The sequence below is a fragment of the Panicum hallii genome, chromosome 5, assembly GCF_002211085.1.
Source record: "Panicum hallii strain FIL2 chromosome 5, PHallii_v3.1, whole genome shotgun sequence".
Lineage (NCBI taxonomy): Eukaryota > Viridiplantae > Streptophyta > Magnoliopsida > Poales > Poaceae > Panicum > Panicum hallii.
The window spans coordinates 5,735,147-5,751,314 of record NC_038046.1 but is presented as its reverse complement, the minus strand read 5'-3'; the positions used below and the strand labels follow the sequence as shown (position 1 = coordinate 5,751,314).

The window sequence follows — 16,168 nt, the reverse complement described above, 5'->3', positions numbered from 1 at the left end:
AGTTATAGTTTTAGTACACAAATAATTATTGAATGGAGTTCACAAATAATTATTCAATGGAGTACACAAATAAATGAATTAACATTAATCAATATTGTATAACTCTGAATGATTTTGCCACAAGTGCTCGATCAGGTCTGCCTTGAGTTGATAGTGTGTTTCCTTATTCTTGATGTTTTTGTAATTTTGAATGAAAGCATCAAGTTCAGGTGCAGCATTATGTGAAACTGTCACCCTTTCTCCCATATCGTCATAGTTGCAAACATAATGTCCCATATCGTCAAAATTGTACTCATATTGTCCTCCGTACTCATCTCGCTCATCTTCAACAATCATGTTATGCATTATGATGCAAGCCATCATAATATCATGGAGGGTGTCTTCATCCCACAAACGAGCTGCCCCACGAACAATAGCAAAGCGTGATTGCAGAACCCCAAATGCCCTTTCAACATCCTTTCGACACGCTTCTTGTGCCTTTGCAAAATATTTTTTCTTATTACCTTGTGGCTCTGGAATGGTCTTAACAAAAGTTGCCCACGACGGATATATGCCATCTGCTAGATAATAACCCATTGAATAATCATGTCCATTGATGTTATAATTAACTTGTGGGCCTTCCCCCTCAGCAAGCCTTGCAAATATGTGAGATCTTTGAAGCACATTTATATCATTGTGTGAACCAGGCATGCCAAAGAATGCATGCCATATCCATAAATCTTTAGATGCAACTGATTCAAGTATAATTGTAGGCTCCTTTTTATGTCCCCTGTACATCCCGTGCCATGCAGTAGCACAATTTTTCCAGCTCCAATGCATACAATCTATAGACCCAAGCATATCAGGAAATCCTCTGCTCTCTCCAATTGCAAGTAACTTATCGGTATCCTGTTTATTAGGCAATCTCATGTACTCCGGTCCAAAAACCTCAACAATAGCTACTACAAACTTTCTCAAAGCTTCCAGAGAGGTACTCTCACCAATACGGATGTACTCGTCCAAAGCATCAGCCGGTACTCCATAAGCTAACATACGAAAAGCTGCAACGACCTTCTGCAGACAAGATAGTCCTAGCACACCAGCTGCATTTCTCTTCTGCATAAAATAGTCGTCATGTTGCTCAACAGCGTTCATTATACGAAGAAATACAGGTCACCTCATCCGAAACCTATATCATGACACAATTAAAAAATTAGCAATCCTCGTAATAGACGTAATAACATAAAAAATTTCTAAAAATTATAGAAAAGATACAAACCTCCGTCTAAAAGTCTTTGCATTGAACGTAGGATTCTCGGAAAAATAGTCTTTGTAAAGAAGACTATGGTACAATAATCTTTTACGATCCACTATCTCATGTCCCTCAACAGAACCAATTCGACCCGGGTGATTAACCGAGTCCTCAATAATCATGTGCGCCGCACCAAAAAATAGATCATTTTCATCATCGGAAGAGGAGGGATCAATCACTTCATTCATTACAAACTGATTGAACTCATCATCTGAACTCCATACCGTCGCGCACGAAACCCTACGGGCACTGCGCCCCGGCGTCGATGTCGCCGCGGCACCATCGAGCACCAAGACGTCGATGGCACGGTGGCAACGTCCAGCGTCCACCATCCAGGACGCCGCGGCGGCGAAAGACCTGCAGATCACGGCGGCGGCGGTGAAAGAAGACCTGCTGTCGATGCGTCACGAGAAAAAAACAGCCAAAGGAGGCCAGGTCGACTAGATGCGAGAAAAAAAAAGCCAAAGGCCTGCAGGCCAAGGCATCGATGCTCAACAGAAAAAAAAACGATTTGGAGGTGAACGCGGAGGGACGCTCCAAGGGACGATCTGGGCCACAATCCTGGACCAGGTCGATTAGATGCGGGAAAAAAAAGACCAAAGGCCTGCATGCCAAGGCATCGATGCTCAACAGAAAAAAAAACGAGATGGCCCAAAGGCCTCAAGGCCGACGCGTCGGACGATCTGCTGGAGAGAAAAATAGTGGCCCATAAGTGGTTTGAATATGGATAGTCTGAAATTGAAGAGTTTGTTGGTTTGCTCCACTAGTTTAGATAGTTGTCTATTTTTTAGAGAACTCTAAACTCTATATTTAGCTAGAAAAAATAGCTAGGCTTTTGGAGTTGCTCTAAGATAGCAGAGTCGTGGAATAGGTGAATAAAAAAAAGAGTCGTGGAGTAGGGCGTCCCGGAAACGTGGCACGGAGATTAGTGCATTGTAGGATCCATTGATGTGGATGAACACATATCGGTTCATCTTTCTGAAATGTCGGTGAGTCTGGGATCATTAGGAAGGCAGGAACACCCTGGTGTGGTCACGAATCCTGGCCACCCTACCCGAGCACACGAGCAAAAGAAAATAGAAATGTATATCCAAACAGTTGCAGCTGCCGGCCGCAATACAAACTTATGGGGTTATTTGATATTATTTTTTATAATGGCATATGTGGGTAATTTGTATGAAGATTAGGGGATTACTTTAGATTATTTTTTATAATAATAGAGGTGGGTAATTTAGATACATGTTTAAGGGTTACTTTAGGCTATTTTCATAATGGTAGAGGTGGATAATTTATTAGAAAAAATAACAGATTCAATAGCTATTATGATTAGAGTTATCGGATTAATGGCCAGATATTTCTTATTTTTATGAGAATTTCTAAAATTTCTCTATTTTTTTAGAGTATCCACCTAGGATTCTAGGTGGATTCACGTGGAACCTTCAAAAGAGACTCTAATTAGTAACACAGTAAGATTACTTTAGTTTTTTATGAGTTTGGTTTCATGTAGGAGCTAAGCATTATATATGTTCCGGATGTTTCATGCTTGTGCGGAGTGAGATGAGGAGTCCACGTGTAAGGCTGAACTTTTTGAACACTTTTCTGATATATAGTCAGGCAAAGCTGTTTCTGAACGTCCATGTAAGATGCTTAAAGGCATCTATGGACAGGGGTGCTGCTTCTGCAGCTTCCATTTGTGTTTTAATATTTTTCTGGCCTGAAATAAAAACTTATGTATGTGTATTGGTTATTCCATAGTCTTTAGTTTGTGTGCTGTGGAAAGCATGCCAGGTTGAAACCCATTTCAGTTCTCACTTGACACACATATCAACCAATCCAGCCCAAATCCATTCCAATTCAAACATACATTTCAGCCAGCCCTAAGAGACACGCAAATAACGGATAGGGCAACACATAGTGAAGTGCACAGCACTACGGGCGCGGCGAATGCGTGGCTCATCCTAGCATGCTTAGGTCGCAACATCTTCTTTTGGAGGCAGACAAAGACATCATGAAAATATCCGAGAAGCAAGCACCGGCACGACTTTGTGTTCACGAACATACCGCCGAGCCTCCCGCACCTACTCAGCAACTACCGATCTGATTTCCGGCTCTGGAGCTGCCGGTTTCCGACCAAGATGAAAGTTGTAGCTGATCGATGATGTAAACTCTTCAGATAGAATCAGCTTCAATCTCTCCTCCGTTCTAACTCTGTAACCTGGTCCAACGGTTAACCACTCTAGTGCTCAACGCACCCTCCATTACCGCCTAGTCTGGGATCAGGGGTAGAGCTCCAGGTGGGGATACTCATCCCCCGTCGTTTGCGCAAAAAAAAAAAGGACCCACTGAAATATCCAACTCCCATGAGTCATCGCACAAGTAACAAGTTCCTCGCATCCGGTTCTCTCATGTCTCTTGTCTCCTGCTATTGCCTTTTTGTCTTTTTCTGTTTCTTTTCCTATTTAATTCGTTTTTTTCTGGATGTATTTAGCCTAGTAAAAAATTAATATTTAACTGAAAATTGTTGCGCCCGCAGAAATTTGTGGTTCATCGCAGCAGAAGCAAAATGGAGTACGTAGCATGCGAAAGGAATATGCACAGTGGCTAGTTTCAGAAATCGGTAGTCTCCAGCGTCAACCGCGCATGCAAACATTGTGCAATGAACTGCTGCTTCGTCGATCGATCAGAAAGAGAGAAGGTGCGCATGCACGTACTGAGGACTATCTTTGCATACTTGGGTCTACCCCAAGCTTAAAACTTACATAGATGAGAAAAATTAAAATAAGCTGGTCTAGGACAGCTTATACAATTATTTAGCTGGAGGGCCTAGATTAGATAAGCTGGTTTACAAGTTAGGCGCGTGATCTGATGACCATGAGCTTATATAAGTAGATTGTAAAGCTAAAATAAGCTGGATTATATAAACCGGTTTTTAGACAAACATGCCCTTATTATGTTGTATATCTCTTGACTTGATCGTCTTGTTTAACAAAATCTTTGTTATCCCAAGCCGTGAAATTACGAGTTTGCGGCTGGTTTCTAGATTTTTAATATGCATGGGAGTGTGATCAAGTTTTCAGGACAGCATACCACTCGGCAAATTTTTTGATAAAAAATCGATTACCTATACGACAAATTTAGGAATTGTATGGCTTTATCCTTGACAACATCGTCAATTATGCGACAAATGACGTATGGTAAACCTTGATCAGTAATAATTTTTTCTAAAAGAAAACTTGATTAGCTCAAAATAGTCTTGCGGACTAAGTCCCACTCAAATTATAGTACTCAACTTGGTATAGATGCTCGTATTTTTTTAAATTTATTATTAAATTTAACCATCGTTATTTTCTTTCAGCGGTGGACCAGTGACCGTTGATTGCAATATGCATGCGGTGACTTCATCAATTTCGATATCTGTCGGCTCAGCCTTGCTTATAGAAAGATTACATACGTATATTCATATGGTCATGGATGAATGTCGGTGTGTGTACATAAACAACTGCGTCTATATTATGTTTTAGAAAAACTCAAAATTATCTCACGTCATCACTCACTAATGGAGATGGACTAACGAAACAGCGGGGCGTTCTCGAAATATTCTGCTAACCATTGACCCAAAGGATGTGCTTAACCGTTCAAGAAAAAAATGACTTTATGTACTTTCAATAGAAAATGACTTTACTTTTTCTCAAAAAAAAGAAAATGACTTTACTTCCCTATACCAGCTATATGCTCCTCCATCCGGCCAGAGGCCCATATGTTTGGAATGGGCTGGTTGTCTTTTAAAAATGGGCCACTGGCCCATCAGCTCGACTGCTCGAGGCGCCCCGAGACTAGACAACTTCACTGCTCTGCCTCTCTCCCCTGATCCCCTCTCCTCGAGTTCTTCTCCCTGCTCACTCGAAGAAACACGGGAGAGAGCAAGCTCCACGAGGGTTTTACGAGGGGTGATTCTACGCCGCCGCCGCCGGATCGGCAAGCGTGGGCTTCCCTCAACATGTCCGACCGGGACGAGAAGCGCAAGCTGCGCGAGGCCAGGAAGGAGGATGCGGATATGGAACGGGCGCAGGAGCAGGATCGAGCTCCGGTCCGCAAACATCTGCAGCGCCGAATCGAGGTTAAGCCTCGACTTTTCTTCCTCAGTGCTGTGTCTACAAGATTTATTAATTTTTTTTTGCATTTTTAGGAAGAAAACCACATTTGCAGGGCGTAATTGAGGTGAAAAATCTCATCTTTCATGCCTCTCTCTCTCTCTTCTTTTATTTTGCTTCCTCAATGCTTTATTAGTGTTGTGTTTGGGGAAAAGGGCGGTCTTTTTTAATTTCTAGGCAGTGTTTGTGTTGTGTTTGAGGGAAAAGGGCAATCTTTTTTTAAGTTCTATGCAGAAAATCGTATTTTCAGGACGGGATTGAGCCCAGGTCCTCACTTTATTGTGCTATTTGTTTCCTTTGATGCTGTGTTGATGCTGTGTCTGCCTGAAAGTTTTAGGCAGTAAGCCCGTAGTTTCACTTGCTTATTTTGTTTTAAAGATCACCTGCTTATCTTGATCGACCGATTCGTTTGCAGGATATTCCAGTGTATACTATCTTGGAGGACGCCGATGATAGGGCGTTCTATAAGCTCCTGACGCAGAGGCGCGCAAGAATTTTTGAAGTGGCTTCAATTACGATCCTTGGCGTGCCGGTGACGCCTCCTGAGCTTCCCTCGCCCGCCGGAGTCACCGAGGAGAGGTTAACATTTCACGCCGTGAAGCTGGTTGGTCGTATCCGCACCGTCTTGCTCCTCCTCAGAGAAACTGATATGTACTTTGTGGCGTTCAACCCAAGTGGCGATCCTACTTCGACTTGGTTCACATTCGACGATGCACCTATTCCGACTTTCCTCAATCAAGTGGCCTTACCCTACGATGGCAGATATGGTGATCTGTAAGTACTATTCAGCTTCATACAGACCAAAGATTTTTGACAGATAACTGCAAATCCGTATTGGTAAAATCTAGATATATTGGGTCCTGGTTTCAGTCATAACTGATCCCTTGATTGGAATGGACATTTGATGTTGGATTTGGTACAGGCTTATGCAGATAATGATACTTGGAATCTATAGAATAGGTATTTGAAACCATGATCAACTGAACATTAATTTCATACGATAGAATGATTTGGCAGATCATGGTGGGTTGGGAAAAAAAATCCAAGATATTGTCCGAGTAAGAATTTTTTATTGATCGTATGGCAATTGAAGGTATACTTCAAATGTTAATAGTGATATGGGTACTACTGGATAGGTAAACATTGCAGTTAATCAAGCAAGCTCTTGACTTAAGGGGAGGACAGAATTACTGAACTGATCACATTGAGTTAGAATAGCCACATTATGATTCAGTGCACTTTTGGAGTTAGGATAACGATCTTGTAAAAGAATATAGAATTCTTTAGCTGTATGCTGTTGGCTCATATCTTTCACGACAATGAATTAACATGTCTATTTCATTAATAAAGTCATTTCTTTATTGCAGCACAAAACTGGAGATCGGATATTATTGTGTTACTGAAATTATTGATGTTCTATCAAGGTATAATTCTTCAAATGTTACAGTGAAAACCAATGAGCGCGCGAGAGTGTTGTCTTGCACAGCTGTTATGTTCAGTGAAACAATGCGCCTTGGTGATGTGCAACAGTTTGCTATGAGATTGCTGCATCAAGGTGAACGCAGGTGCGTTCCTAGGCTTCTGGACAAGAAAATACACTCTTGGGGAGTATATGGTGCCTACGGGATACGCCATCTGAGCGGAGACCACATATTGCATGCTATTGATAAGACCAATATAAGAAAATTGTCCCGGGGCTGTATAACCCAAAGAAAGAAAAATTTGAAATCTGGGGACTGATTGGTCGTCGGAGATGTTCTGAAGATGAGGATTTTTGGATGAAAAGGAGGGTTGGGGTGATTTTGGTTTCTCTTTTCCATAAAGATTACGTGCCACGCTACATCATCATGAAAGAAAAGGTACTGTTCTGTCTTGTAATACACAGTAGTCCACAAAATTATTTCTTTCTCAGTTAGCACTGATTTGTGTGCCACTTCTCTTAAATAGCTTTCCATGTTTACTATGGCTTATGCCCTCCAACTATTTTCCAGGCATATCTAGCACCAGAAGAGATGAAGAAGTCCATGTGCAAATTTGAGAAGGTTAGCAGGCCAGCCGCACCAAGTGAAAATGCTCAGATGGTCCATTCTAGTGAAAAGAGACGTGAAGATGAGAAAATATGGAATGGTGATATTCAAATGCTCAGATCAGACCTGAACACCCTCCGGGGTCAAGCTTGGTTGAACGACGCTGTCATTGAATTCATGTTTAGCATCTTCCAAGATCTCATGGATGACACAGTCCTTCTGGTGCCCCCAAGTCTGTCAAGGCTGCTAGGCAAACCAGAAATCGCCCCCAATATTTACAATGATCTCCAAATCTCGTTGCGGTCCCTTGTGCTCTTGGCAATAAACGACATGCAAGAAAGTGATGGTGGTGATGTTGGGCTCCACTGGAGTTTGCTAGCAGTTGAATGACCAAGGCTGAGGTTCCCCGTTTTATCCATCTTGACAGTTTGAATGGGTTTAACTCGCAAGTGGCCAAAAATCTTGCCAGCAAGGTTCGATTGAATGTCCCTGGAGCGGCCAGGGCACAATTTCTAGACGCCCCAATGCCAAAGCAGCCCAATACGTTTAACTGTGGTGTCTATACACTGGCAGCAGCAGAGGCAATATGTGAGTGGTACTTGGCATCTCATGACGGGCTGCCGCCGACCTCCGATTGGATCGACTTCGTGGTGGAGAATTGTAAGGATCATCAGACAGTGCAGGCTAAGAGAGAGAAGTATATCAAGATGGCTGAATCTTATGACAACCACAAGAACGTTTAGTTCTTCTTTCTTTTTTGAGAGAGAGAGAGAGAGAGAGGAACTACGGCAGGCAAAATGCCGACCTGAACATGTGTATTACTCCAATATGCAAGGCTTTGAGGCATACAAGGATTTGCGAAGGAGGAGAACATTTAGTTCTGTCGGTGCCTTTTCTTGTTTGAGAATGTGCAACATTGCTTCTTCTTGTTTGAGATTGTGCTACATTGTTTCTTCTTCTTGTTAGAGAATTGCTACACTGCTTCTTCTTCTTCTTCTTCCTAGTGAATTGCTACATTGCTTCTTGTTTGAGAATGTGCTGTGTTACTTCTTATTTAAGAATGTGCGAGAACAGTTGTGCCATTCTTTCAGGAGAATTTGCACAGATCGGTTGTGTTTGGCAGTATGTATCTTGTGTATTTCTATGTGAAATATTGTCTGCAGCGGTTTCTGTCAATTATTTGCAGTAGCAGCGACCTTGATTCTTGTCAGTTATTTCTTCTGTCTGTTTGTCATCCTGGGTCGACAAAAGAAGCCAGGGCCATCTGAACAAGATGATGACGGACCGGGGTTCGTTTGGATGCAACCATGGCCAGGCAACCTGCACCAGGCAGCACATCCGACCCAGGCCCTCGAAACCAAAAAATCGAGGGATAAAGCTCGTGCTGACAGGATGGCTAAGGTAGTGGTGTTACTGAGCAGGGAGCTGGTTGCTTTCCTACATAAACCACTCCAGTTCTACTATATATGAGAGGTAGAGAGCATGCGAGGAAAGGTTAAGCAATATAAATCCTTCAAATCCAGGCTACAAGAGACTTGTTCTTAGAGTCCTTGCATTACAGGTTACATCACAGGCGACAAGTTTCTTCAAAAAGCATCAGAGGCGACAAGAGACTGGTCAGCAGAGGAAGCAGCTGAGATTGCAGCACAGGATGCTGACTTGGAGCAGTACAAGCCAACAAGGTCTTGGTGAATTTGACTTGGATTATAACTCCGAGGACGAGGATGATGACAAGATGAAGTACCTTTTCATCTCCTCCCCGTATTCACGACGGAGAGACAGGTAGCTCAGCTCAGCCTCGCACAGTTCTAGAAGTCATTGACAGACTAAGCACATCGTAAGACAGGTATATGGAGACAGAGAAGCTTGTTGAGCAGCTTCATCGTAAGACAGGTATATATAGTCAGCTTGAGATAGATGATGAGGAACTTACAGGCACATTAGGGAGGCCATTCGTGAGCAGCAGGCGTCAGACCTTATGTTGCAGGGTGTCATGATTCAGTCTCAGACTGCTCGAGTTGACCACATCGTTCAGGGTGTCACAGTCTCAGGGGAGCAGGGAACCAGCTTCAGTTTCTGCAGCTGTGACGACTAAGATCGTGCAACCGGGTGTTCCGTCTTGAGCTACTCCTTGGTAGTGCAATACCACCAAGGCTTCTCTTACAGCAGATCGGTGGAGCCAGAGCCAGTGGTTGAGCAGGTAGACCAGCACCAGCAGGCAGGGCAGCCGCATTCAGCACCAGATCCGGCAGCCACTTCTTAGCTCTATCTATCTGGAGCCATTGATGCCGCGGATGCAGGGTCTGCCGTCTGCGCGACACGAAGGAAGCCGCTCCTGTTCATGCCCAGCATCCTGGACGTCGGGGCGGGGCGGCGTCCGGGGACGAGTCGTACGTACGCGGTGGCGGTGGCCATGCACCCGAACGCGGACCGCGTCGGCGGCGCGTCGACGATGGAGAAAAAGTCGGTGGCGAGCGCGACGTTGGATGTGGACCCGTCCGCGTAGGACAGCGACACGAGGCCTCGTCGCAGGACGGCGGTGGAAACAGGGCAGTCGATGGTGGTTTGAGGTTCTACTTATTGTTCTATGTGTGCAGTTCTGATGATTGATCCGGTTGCATTCCAAGTTCAACTGAAAGCAAAGGGAAGAACCGCGTCTGTCTGAAGATAAAGTGCTCTGCTTGGACATCTTAAATTCCAGCCAGCAACTGCGTGCTTCTGTCTGCGTTAGCTACAACCAAAGCAGACTCGATCGAGTTTGAATTTGCAGTATTTTTTTTCTCTAATATGCAGGAGAGCTGCGCATCATTGTATTAAATTTGCAGTACTTGCTCCATCATCCAAGTTAAAGTTATAGATGGGTCATGGCCAGAACGTTTCCGAGGACAAGTAACTGCCCGCACGGCGACTACGTATCGATTATGAGTAGTATGAGGAGCGTATTGTGCTTGTAGATTCTCGAGATGGAAAGAGTGCCTCGCCTATCAGTGGTTCGGTGTGATTGAGCTCTCAAGACGTGTTGTTTGTGTGGAGTTGAGTGGAGAACTCGATCGGATGCTGCAAATAAAAGGTTTGGTTGTTTTCAGGGCTAAAGAGGCCGGAATCAGGCAATCAGCCATGGCACATGCGATTGATCTAGGCTTCTGTAATACAAGCTGGGAGTGAGGAAGACCGGAACAGGATGGAGCTGTACAGGAGTGGCGTACAAACGTGGTGGAAGCATGCTGCGGATAAGCGACAACAAGCGGATTTAGATGTTAGCTCCTTTCTTTTTTGTAGCTGCTGCTCTGTTCTAAGGGGTGGCCGTTGGCTCTTACGTTCAGGAGACTGCCTTTCTCTTTAGCGTCGTTAAGCTTCTGTTCTGAGCATGGCAAGCTGGCAATCCCAGCATTTTTTTGTAAGACAAACCTTATGCATGCTTTCTATAAAAGCAGGAGATTCTCTGGTTAAAAAAAATACAAGCTGGGAGTCACCGTTGCTTGGTCCCTTTTCGCACCCGTGGATCGGAGCATGAGCCCTGGGGTCGCCCGCTCGTGTTAAGGTCATCGGAATGGCAGCCCTTGTTGGTTGTGTCAATGCTTAATTGATAACACAAGGCAAAGAGGCGAAAGTAGAAATCATATACAAAACTGCATAGTAGTACTGTAGAGCCTTCCTGTATTATATATACTCAGCACGACATGCCCGTGTCGGTCGCTTGTTTTATCACATTGTGGGCAACGGCAACGTGGGATGGCACACGCCCTGCTGAACATTCTTCATTGCTCTGTTTCCACGGACCAAAACAGAATTCCAAAAACTCTCGTGCCCAACAACACAAGGCGAGGTGGCATCGTCACATGCTCAGATTGTCTTTGGTATCTCTCGACTGCAGCAAACAATCTGGTGATACGTCAATCCGAACTCCAAGCGTTTCATGTTTGCATCAGCAGCCTGCAAGTTGCTGCAGAATCATCTGAGATGCTGCACCAGACGTTCAGAACCTAACAACAAAATAACCAAAGAGAGTCAAGCTTCACGCCGTACACTGTACACAACCCCTACATGCTCAGTCAGAGAGTGAACACATCAGTACATGGCACACTTAATTCCCAGCTTACACAACAAACTGTACATGCCACACGCACGATCAAGACAAGCAAGTTCCAAACTGAAACGTTTGTTCGCCTAAGGTTATAGTTATACTACAAGGCAGGAGGCAGCGGCGGTTCCTCGAGGCAGGCCAACCCCGGCCCAGAGCGGTCGGTGATGGCTCGCCAATGCAAGCCGCGTCACAGCATCAGGCCGAGCCGCTCACTGGCGACGTCGCACTTGACGGGCGCGAGCCCGACGCGGCCGCGCTCCAGGTCGTACTCCACCCACAGGTTCATCTGGTGGTGGTGCCCGATCACGTAGGCCGTCAGGGGCACCATGTCCGCGTTCCCGAACGTGAGGCACCACACGCCGTCGCCCCCGCGCCGCTCGCCGGGGACCTTGTACAGCAGCCTGTCCCCCGCCACCGACATCTCCGCGCCCTTGAACAGCAGGGACACGGCCGGGAGACGCACCGACGGCGGCGGGCGCCCCGCGGGCACGCGGAAGCAGGTGTCGAACGCCTCTTCGAACGCGAAGTTGGGGTCGTCGAGCGCCGGGAGGAGGGGCTTGGTCTGTTTCAAGAACTCGGCTTTCAGGGCGGAGTAGGCGTCCCCGAGCAGGAAGGTGAACTGCGTGCCGGAATCCACCATCGTCTGCCCGGCGCCGGTGTGGTCCGGCGCCAGCACCGACGCCGGGATGGGCAGCGGCTTGCCGCCGACGCGGATGCCGACGAGCTGGACCGAATAGGCCACGCGGTCGAAGTAGGGGAGCGGCAGGGCGGGCTGGTACATGGGCGTGTAGTTGAGCGGCAGGAACGGGAGGTCGCTGTGGCCGAGCAGCAGCACGCCGGCGTCGTCGCGGTCGGAGATGCAGTACGAGAAGCGGCGCGTGCTGGCCTGCGACACGAAGGAGAGCGTGCCCCGGTTCATGCCCAGCAGCCCGGCCGTCGCGACGCCGTCCGGGGACGAGTCGTACGCGGAGGACATGCAGCCAAACGCGGACCGCAGCGGCGGCGCGTCGCCGACGCCGAAGACGTCGGTGGCGAGCGCGCCGTCCGAGGTGGACCCGTCCGCGTAGGACAGCGACACGCGGCACTGGCGCGAGGCCCTGTCGCAGGACGGCGGCGCCGGCAGGTCCCGGGAGCTGCACTGCGCGGAGCCGCAGGGCACGGCGGCGAAGGTGCGCGAGGCCCCCGCGCGGAACGACGCGCCCCGGGGGGCGCTCGCGTTCGCCCGGCGGCCCGGCGCGCAGAGCAGCCAGGAGAGCTCGCTGCCGGTGTCGAGCACCATGGTGACGTTCTGCGGTGGCGAGCCGACGGCGAGCGACACGGTGAGGCTGACGTTGTGATGGAACCGCAGCTTGCTCGGCGGCCGCGGCAGCGCCCCCGCCGGCACCTGCCGCGCCCGCAGCGGGAACACGCGAGGCCTCGCCGCGGGCCCCGGCGCCTCGACCGCCACGGACCGCGGCCGCGCCGCTGCCGGCGAGAGGAGGATGAGGAGGAGACAGGCGAGCAGCGGGGGCGGCATGGCGGTGAGTGCGACCTGCGGCCGGGTCCTATGCGCGCATGTGATGCGAGGGGTGCGATGCGATGCGTTCTCGTGTTGGATTCGCGAGTGGGGTTTCGCGGCCGGACTCGCGGTGGATTTTATGGTTGGGTGGCGCGGCCGGACTCGAGTGTGCATGGCGCAGTGCACTGGAGTGGTGGGCGACTGGTGACGCAGAGAGATGGGCCGGGGATGGGAGCGAGGAGCAGCCGAGGAGAGACGCGTGACGCGGCGCTGTCGCCTGGAAGAGGAACGCGTTCTTTCGCCTGTCGTCTTGCGGGCATCGCTACCGGGGAGCGCCAGCTGGGGCTATAACCCCTCTACCGCTAGCACTGGTGCATTTTCACTGCTGCATGCGGTAATCTGCACGCTCCAGCTGCGTTTCTGCACACCAGTTTTTACCGCTCCATGCCATGGTACACACGTCACGTCATGGACGTGCCAACGTCTCAAGAGAGGTGCACACGTGCCACAGAAAAATAGTTGTCGGCAACCGTACGTTCTTTCGTGTTAGGTCCAGCTTGTTTACTGTTGCGTCTTCGGCGCCCTCGGTCCCGAGCATTGGTTGCGATTCATATTGGCGCGTTCGTGCGTGCGTGCGGACGCAGCGCGGTGCGTCCTTGTGCCGCGGCGAGCTTGACAGGCAATTGATGTGGCTTCGTACTGCACTGTACCATTGCGAGAGCTGAGCTCGGTCGCACAATGGTTGAGCTTCACAAGAGCCCACTCCGTTTAAACCCGACAGGTTCGACTCGCACTCGCAGACTCGCCAGCTAGTGTGTGTCATCTTTCCGCACGGCCGGAACTTTGGGCGGCTGTATATGTTTTGCGCCGAAAACAAGCACCTTTTGCAAAAGCACTACGACTAATGTACATGTACATCCATGATTAATTCGCCATGGGTACGTGTCGTCAAGAACAAAAAGAACTTTTTTCGCACAAAAAGAAAGAAGAAGATCAAAAAGAACTTGAAAGATATGCCATGGCCGGTGCGGCATTAGCTTCAGCTGCAGTTCGCAGTTTTCACCGTGGGGGCTGGGTGAAAAGGGCGTAGAATCCTGCCCAAGGAAGCGTCCAATCATGAGTACATCGGAGTTACGCCCTCATCTACCGCCAGGACTCTGCAGGGACGGCACGGACCATCCATCCACCATGGAAGTTACCAGCAGTGCACCACGTCCCGCGTACAGCCCGCATCAACCAAACGGGGTGCGGTGAATGCGATGCCTGCCTTCCGTTCCAAGCAGGGGAGGCAGCGCATTCAAGCTACGTAACCGAAGCAAGCAGTACCGCGGCGCAAAGGCGAGCGAGCCTTTTCCGCGCCGTGCGCAAGGCATTCATTCTCGCCATCCGTTTTATGCTGCCCCGCCGTACCCTCACGCGGCGGCGCCGTCCTAGCCGGTGTAGCGAAGGTAGCCAGGCCGGGTGCTTTGTTAGCCAGGCTACAGTAATCATGAGGCTCTCCGCTATGGTTGTGAGCAACTCGCAACTTTGCTGAGTCCGGGTGCTCTACCATTACTCCATTAGGCAGCGAACCAATTTGTCTTGGACTCTTGGTTAGCGCGGGGCGTGAATTCGAAGAACCACCAGTACTGCAGCAGTGCGGCGAGCACGCGTAGGAGGCCGCGGTTTGCAGAGCGAGCGGTCGGGAAGATTTGCGCCGCTGTCTGTCCTGGCCGGCCGGCACGCTTTGGTCGCTGTAAACAAATGAAACCGCACAGCGAGTGTGCACGGCGGGCAGCGGGGTTGCAAGCACGAATGGCCTCGGAGACGGCGTATCACCTGTTCCTAGTACGTAGAGAAATGCCGAATGCCATGGGGAACAACATGGTGGTAATGGGACAAAAAAGAGCAAAGGGAATGGGGGACAAGACGCAAGGTTACAAGGACCGAACACACTCGTGGTCGGGCGTCGTCATCGTCACCCAGACCCCATTTTCCGGGGGCGACGACCTGCGCGCGCTACTAGTTTTTATCAGCCATGGTCACTCTACAGTAGCACTAGAGGAGTAGCTGCAACTGGAAACACGGCGCAGGCGCAGCATCTCCATCCGGCGACGTTGCAAATGCAATGGCGGCGTGGCGCCATGCTTCCGAATGCCGGTGCCTGAAACTCTGAAGGGCTCTGAAAGGCTGAGACCCCCTGGTGTTCCTAGACGATATCGATCATGGTTTCCTGGTTTGGTAGTAGGATCCAGCCGTCCAAGTTGCCGGCCGGCCGCCCAGGCCCAGCGCTCGCTCTCTCGCCTTGACTTGTCGCCCATAGCCCCATGCCCCGGCTCCACGGCGGCCGGTTCGTGGAGGAAGACAGCGGCAGCTCCCGCGGACCCCGATCGTCGGGATGACGCCGAGCGGGGGATTAATCCAGCGTCGGTCCCTAAACGGCTGGCAGCAGATCGATCAGCAACTGAGCAATGCAAAGTGATTATATTCTACTGTGTAATAGCGAGCTTGGTCTGATGACGCGCTCGCGCCGAGCATCATCATCAGCTAGCTAGGCCCATCTCGTTCCGGCACGGGACCGGGGCTAGCAGCGTCAGGGACACGTGATGCGCGCGCTGTTCTCCCAGGATCATTCTAGCCGCCTTCTGAATGGGGCCCTGCAGGGGAGCCTGATGGGTAGGTGGAGCAGTGGCGCGGCACAGCACGGGGCGGCAGGCGCTGCTGCTAGTCGACGGTGCGTGGAGCCATGGACCATCCGTCCACGACTACCACGCCGCCATGGTCCTTGCCCCGTTACTCGGCCCGAACCCGCGTCAACGGGTTGCGGATGGGCGGGAGGACCAGCGGACGACGGTGCAGGTGCGGCGCTGGATCAGCTCGATCTAGTCGCACGGTTGGGGGTCGCTCTCGCGAGGGCGCCATGGCTGTGCGCCTGTGTCTCGGCAATCATGGAGCGCGCGGGGGAGATTGCGGCTGGTTGTTATCGACCGGTCGACGCAGCGGCGGCTGGCCGGGGACGTCAGTCAGCCGCCTGCGTGCGCAAAGCATTTCATCAGCACGACGCAGTCCGCCGGTTTTCTGTCGCCCGTCGTCTCGCCGGGGTTTTTACGGTCCTTCACGCTCGCCCTGGTGAGCAAA

General features: G+C 49.6%; 3 protein-coding genes across 4 annotated transcripts; 1 reads left to right on the top strand and 2 right to left on the bottom strand.

Annotated features, from left to right (window-relative positions):
• Window positions 1-84: 84 nt before the first annotated feature.
• LOC112891679 lies at window positions 85-1,143 on the bottom strand (the record flags this gene model as incomplete). Its single annotated transcript, XM_025958600.1, has 2 exons — window positions 85-634; window positions 833-1,143. Coding segments are annotated over 2 exons (861 nt in total), but the record flags the coding sequence as incomplete, so codon positions are not given.
• A 4,036-nt stretch (window positions 1,144-5,179) lies between these two features.
• Window positions 5,180-8,521, top strand: LOC112894778. Of its 2 annotated transcripts, XR_003229067.1 has the most exons (5): window positions 5,180-5,408; window positions 5,478-5,509; window positions 5,858-6,216; window positions 6,810-7,301; window positions 7,434-8,521. XR_003229067.1 is itself a non-coding variant. In XM_025962587.1 (4 exons), the coding sequence occupies exons 1-3, from the start codon at window positions 5,289-5,291 to the stop codon at window positions 7,180-7,182; spliced, it is 852 nt and encodes a 283-aa protein (XP_025818372.1). In that variant the 5' UTR covers window positions 5,180-5,288; the 3' UTR covers window positions 7,183-7,301; window positions 7,434-8,521. The 2 variants fall into 2 exon arrangements, 1 of the variants encoding a protein (XP_025818372.1); XM_025962587.1 differs by lacking the exon at window positions 5,478-5,509.
• Window positions 8,522-11,497: 2,976 nt separating this feature from the next.
• On the bottom strand, window positions 11,498-13,220 carry LOC112891935 (aspartic proteinase PCS1-like). Its single transcript, XM_025958947.1, has one exon. The coding sequence runs from the start codon at window positions 13,067-13,069 to the stop codon at window positions 11,741-11,743; it is 1,329 nt and encodes a 442-aa protein (XP_025814732.1). The 5' UTR covers window positions 13,070-13,220; the 3' UTR covers window positions 11,498-11,740.
• Between the last annotated feature and the right edge of the window lie 2,948 nt (window positions 13,221-16,168).

Excerpts from the sequence above, each read along its gene's own strand:
- LOC112894778 (XM_025962587.1), top strand. The coding sequence starts at position 5,289 with ATGTCCGACCGGGACGAGAAGCGCAAGCTGCGCGAGGCCAGGAAGGAG. Across the intron at positions 5,409-5,857 it reads ATCTGCAGCGCCGAATCGAG|GATATTCCAGTGTATACTAT; the intron begins GTTAAGCCTCGA and ends ATTCGTTTGCAG. Across the intron at positions 6,217-6,809 it reads GATGGCAGATATGGTGATCT|CACAAAACTGGAGATCGGAT; the intron begins GTAAGTACTATT and ends TCTTTATTGCAG.
- LOC112891935 (XM_025958947.1), bottom strand. The coding sequence starts at position 13,069 with ATGCCGCCCCCGCTGCTCGCCTGTCTCCTCCTCATCCTCCTCTCGCCG.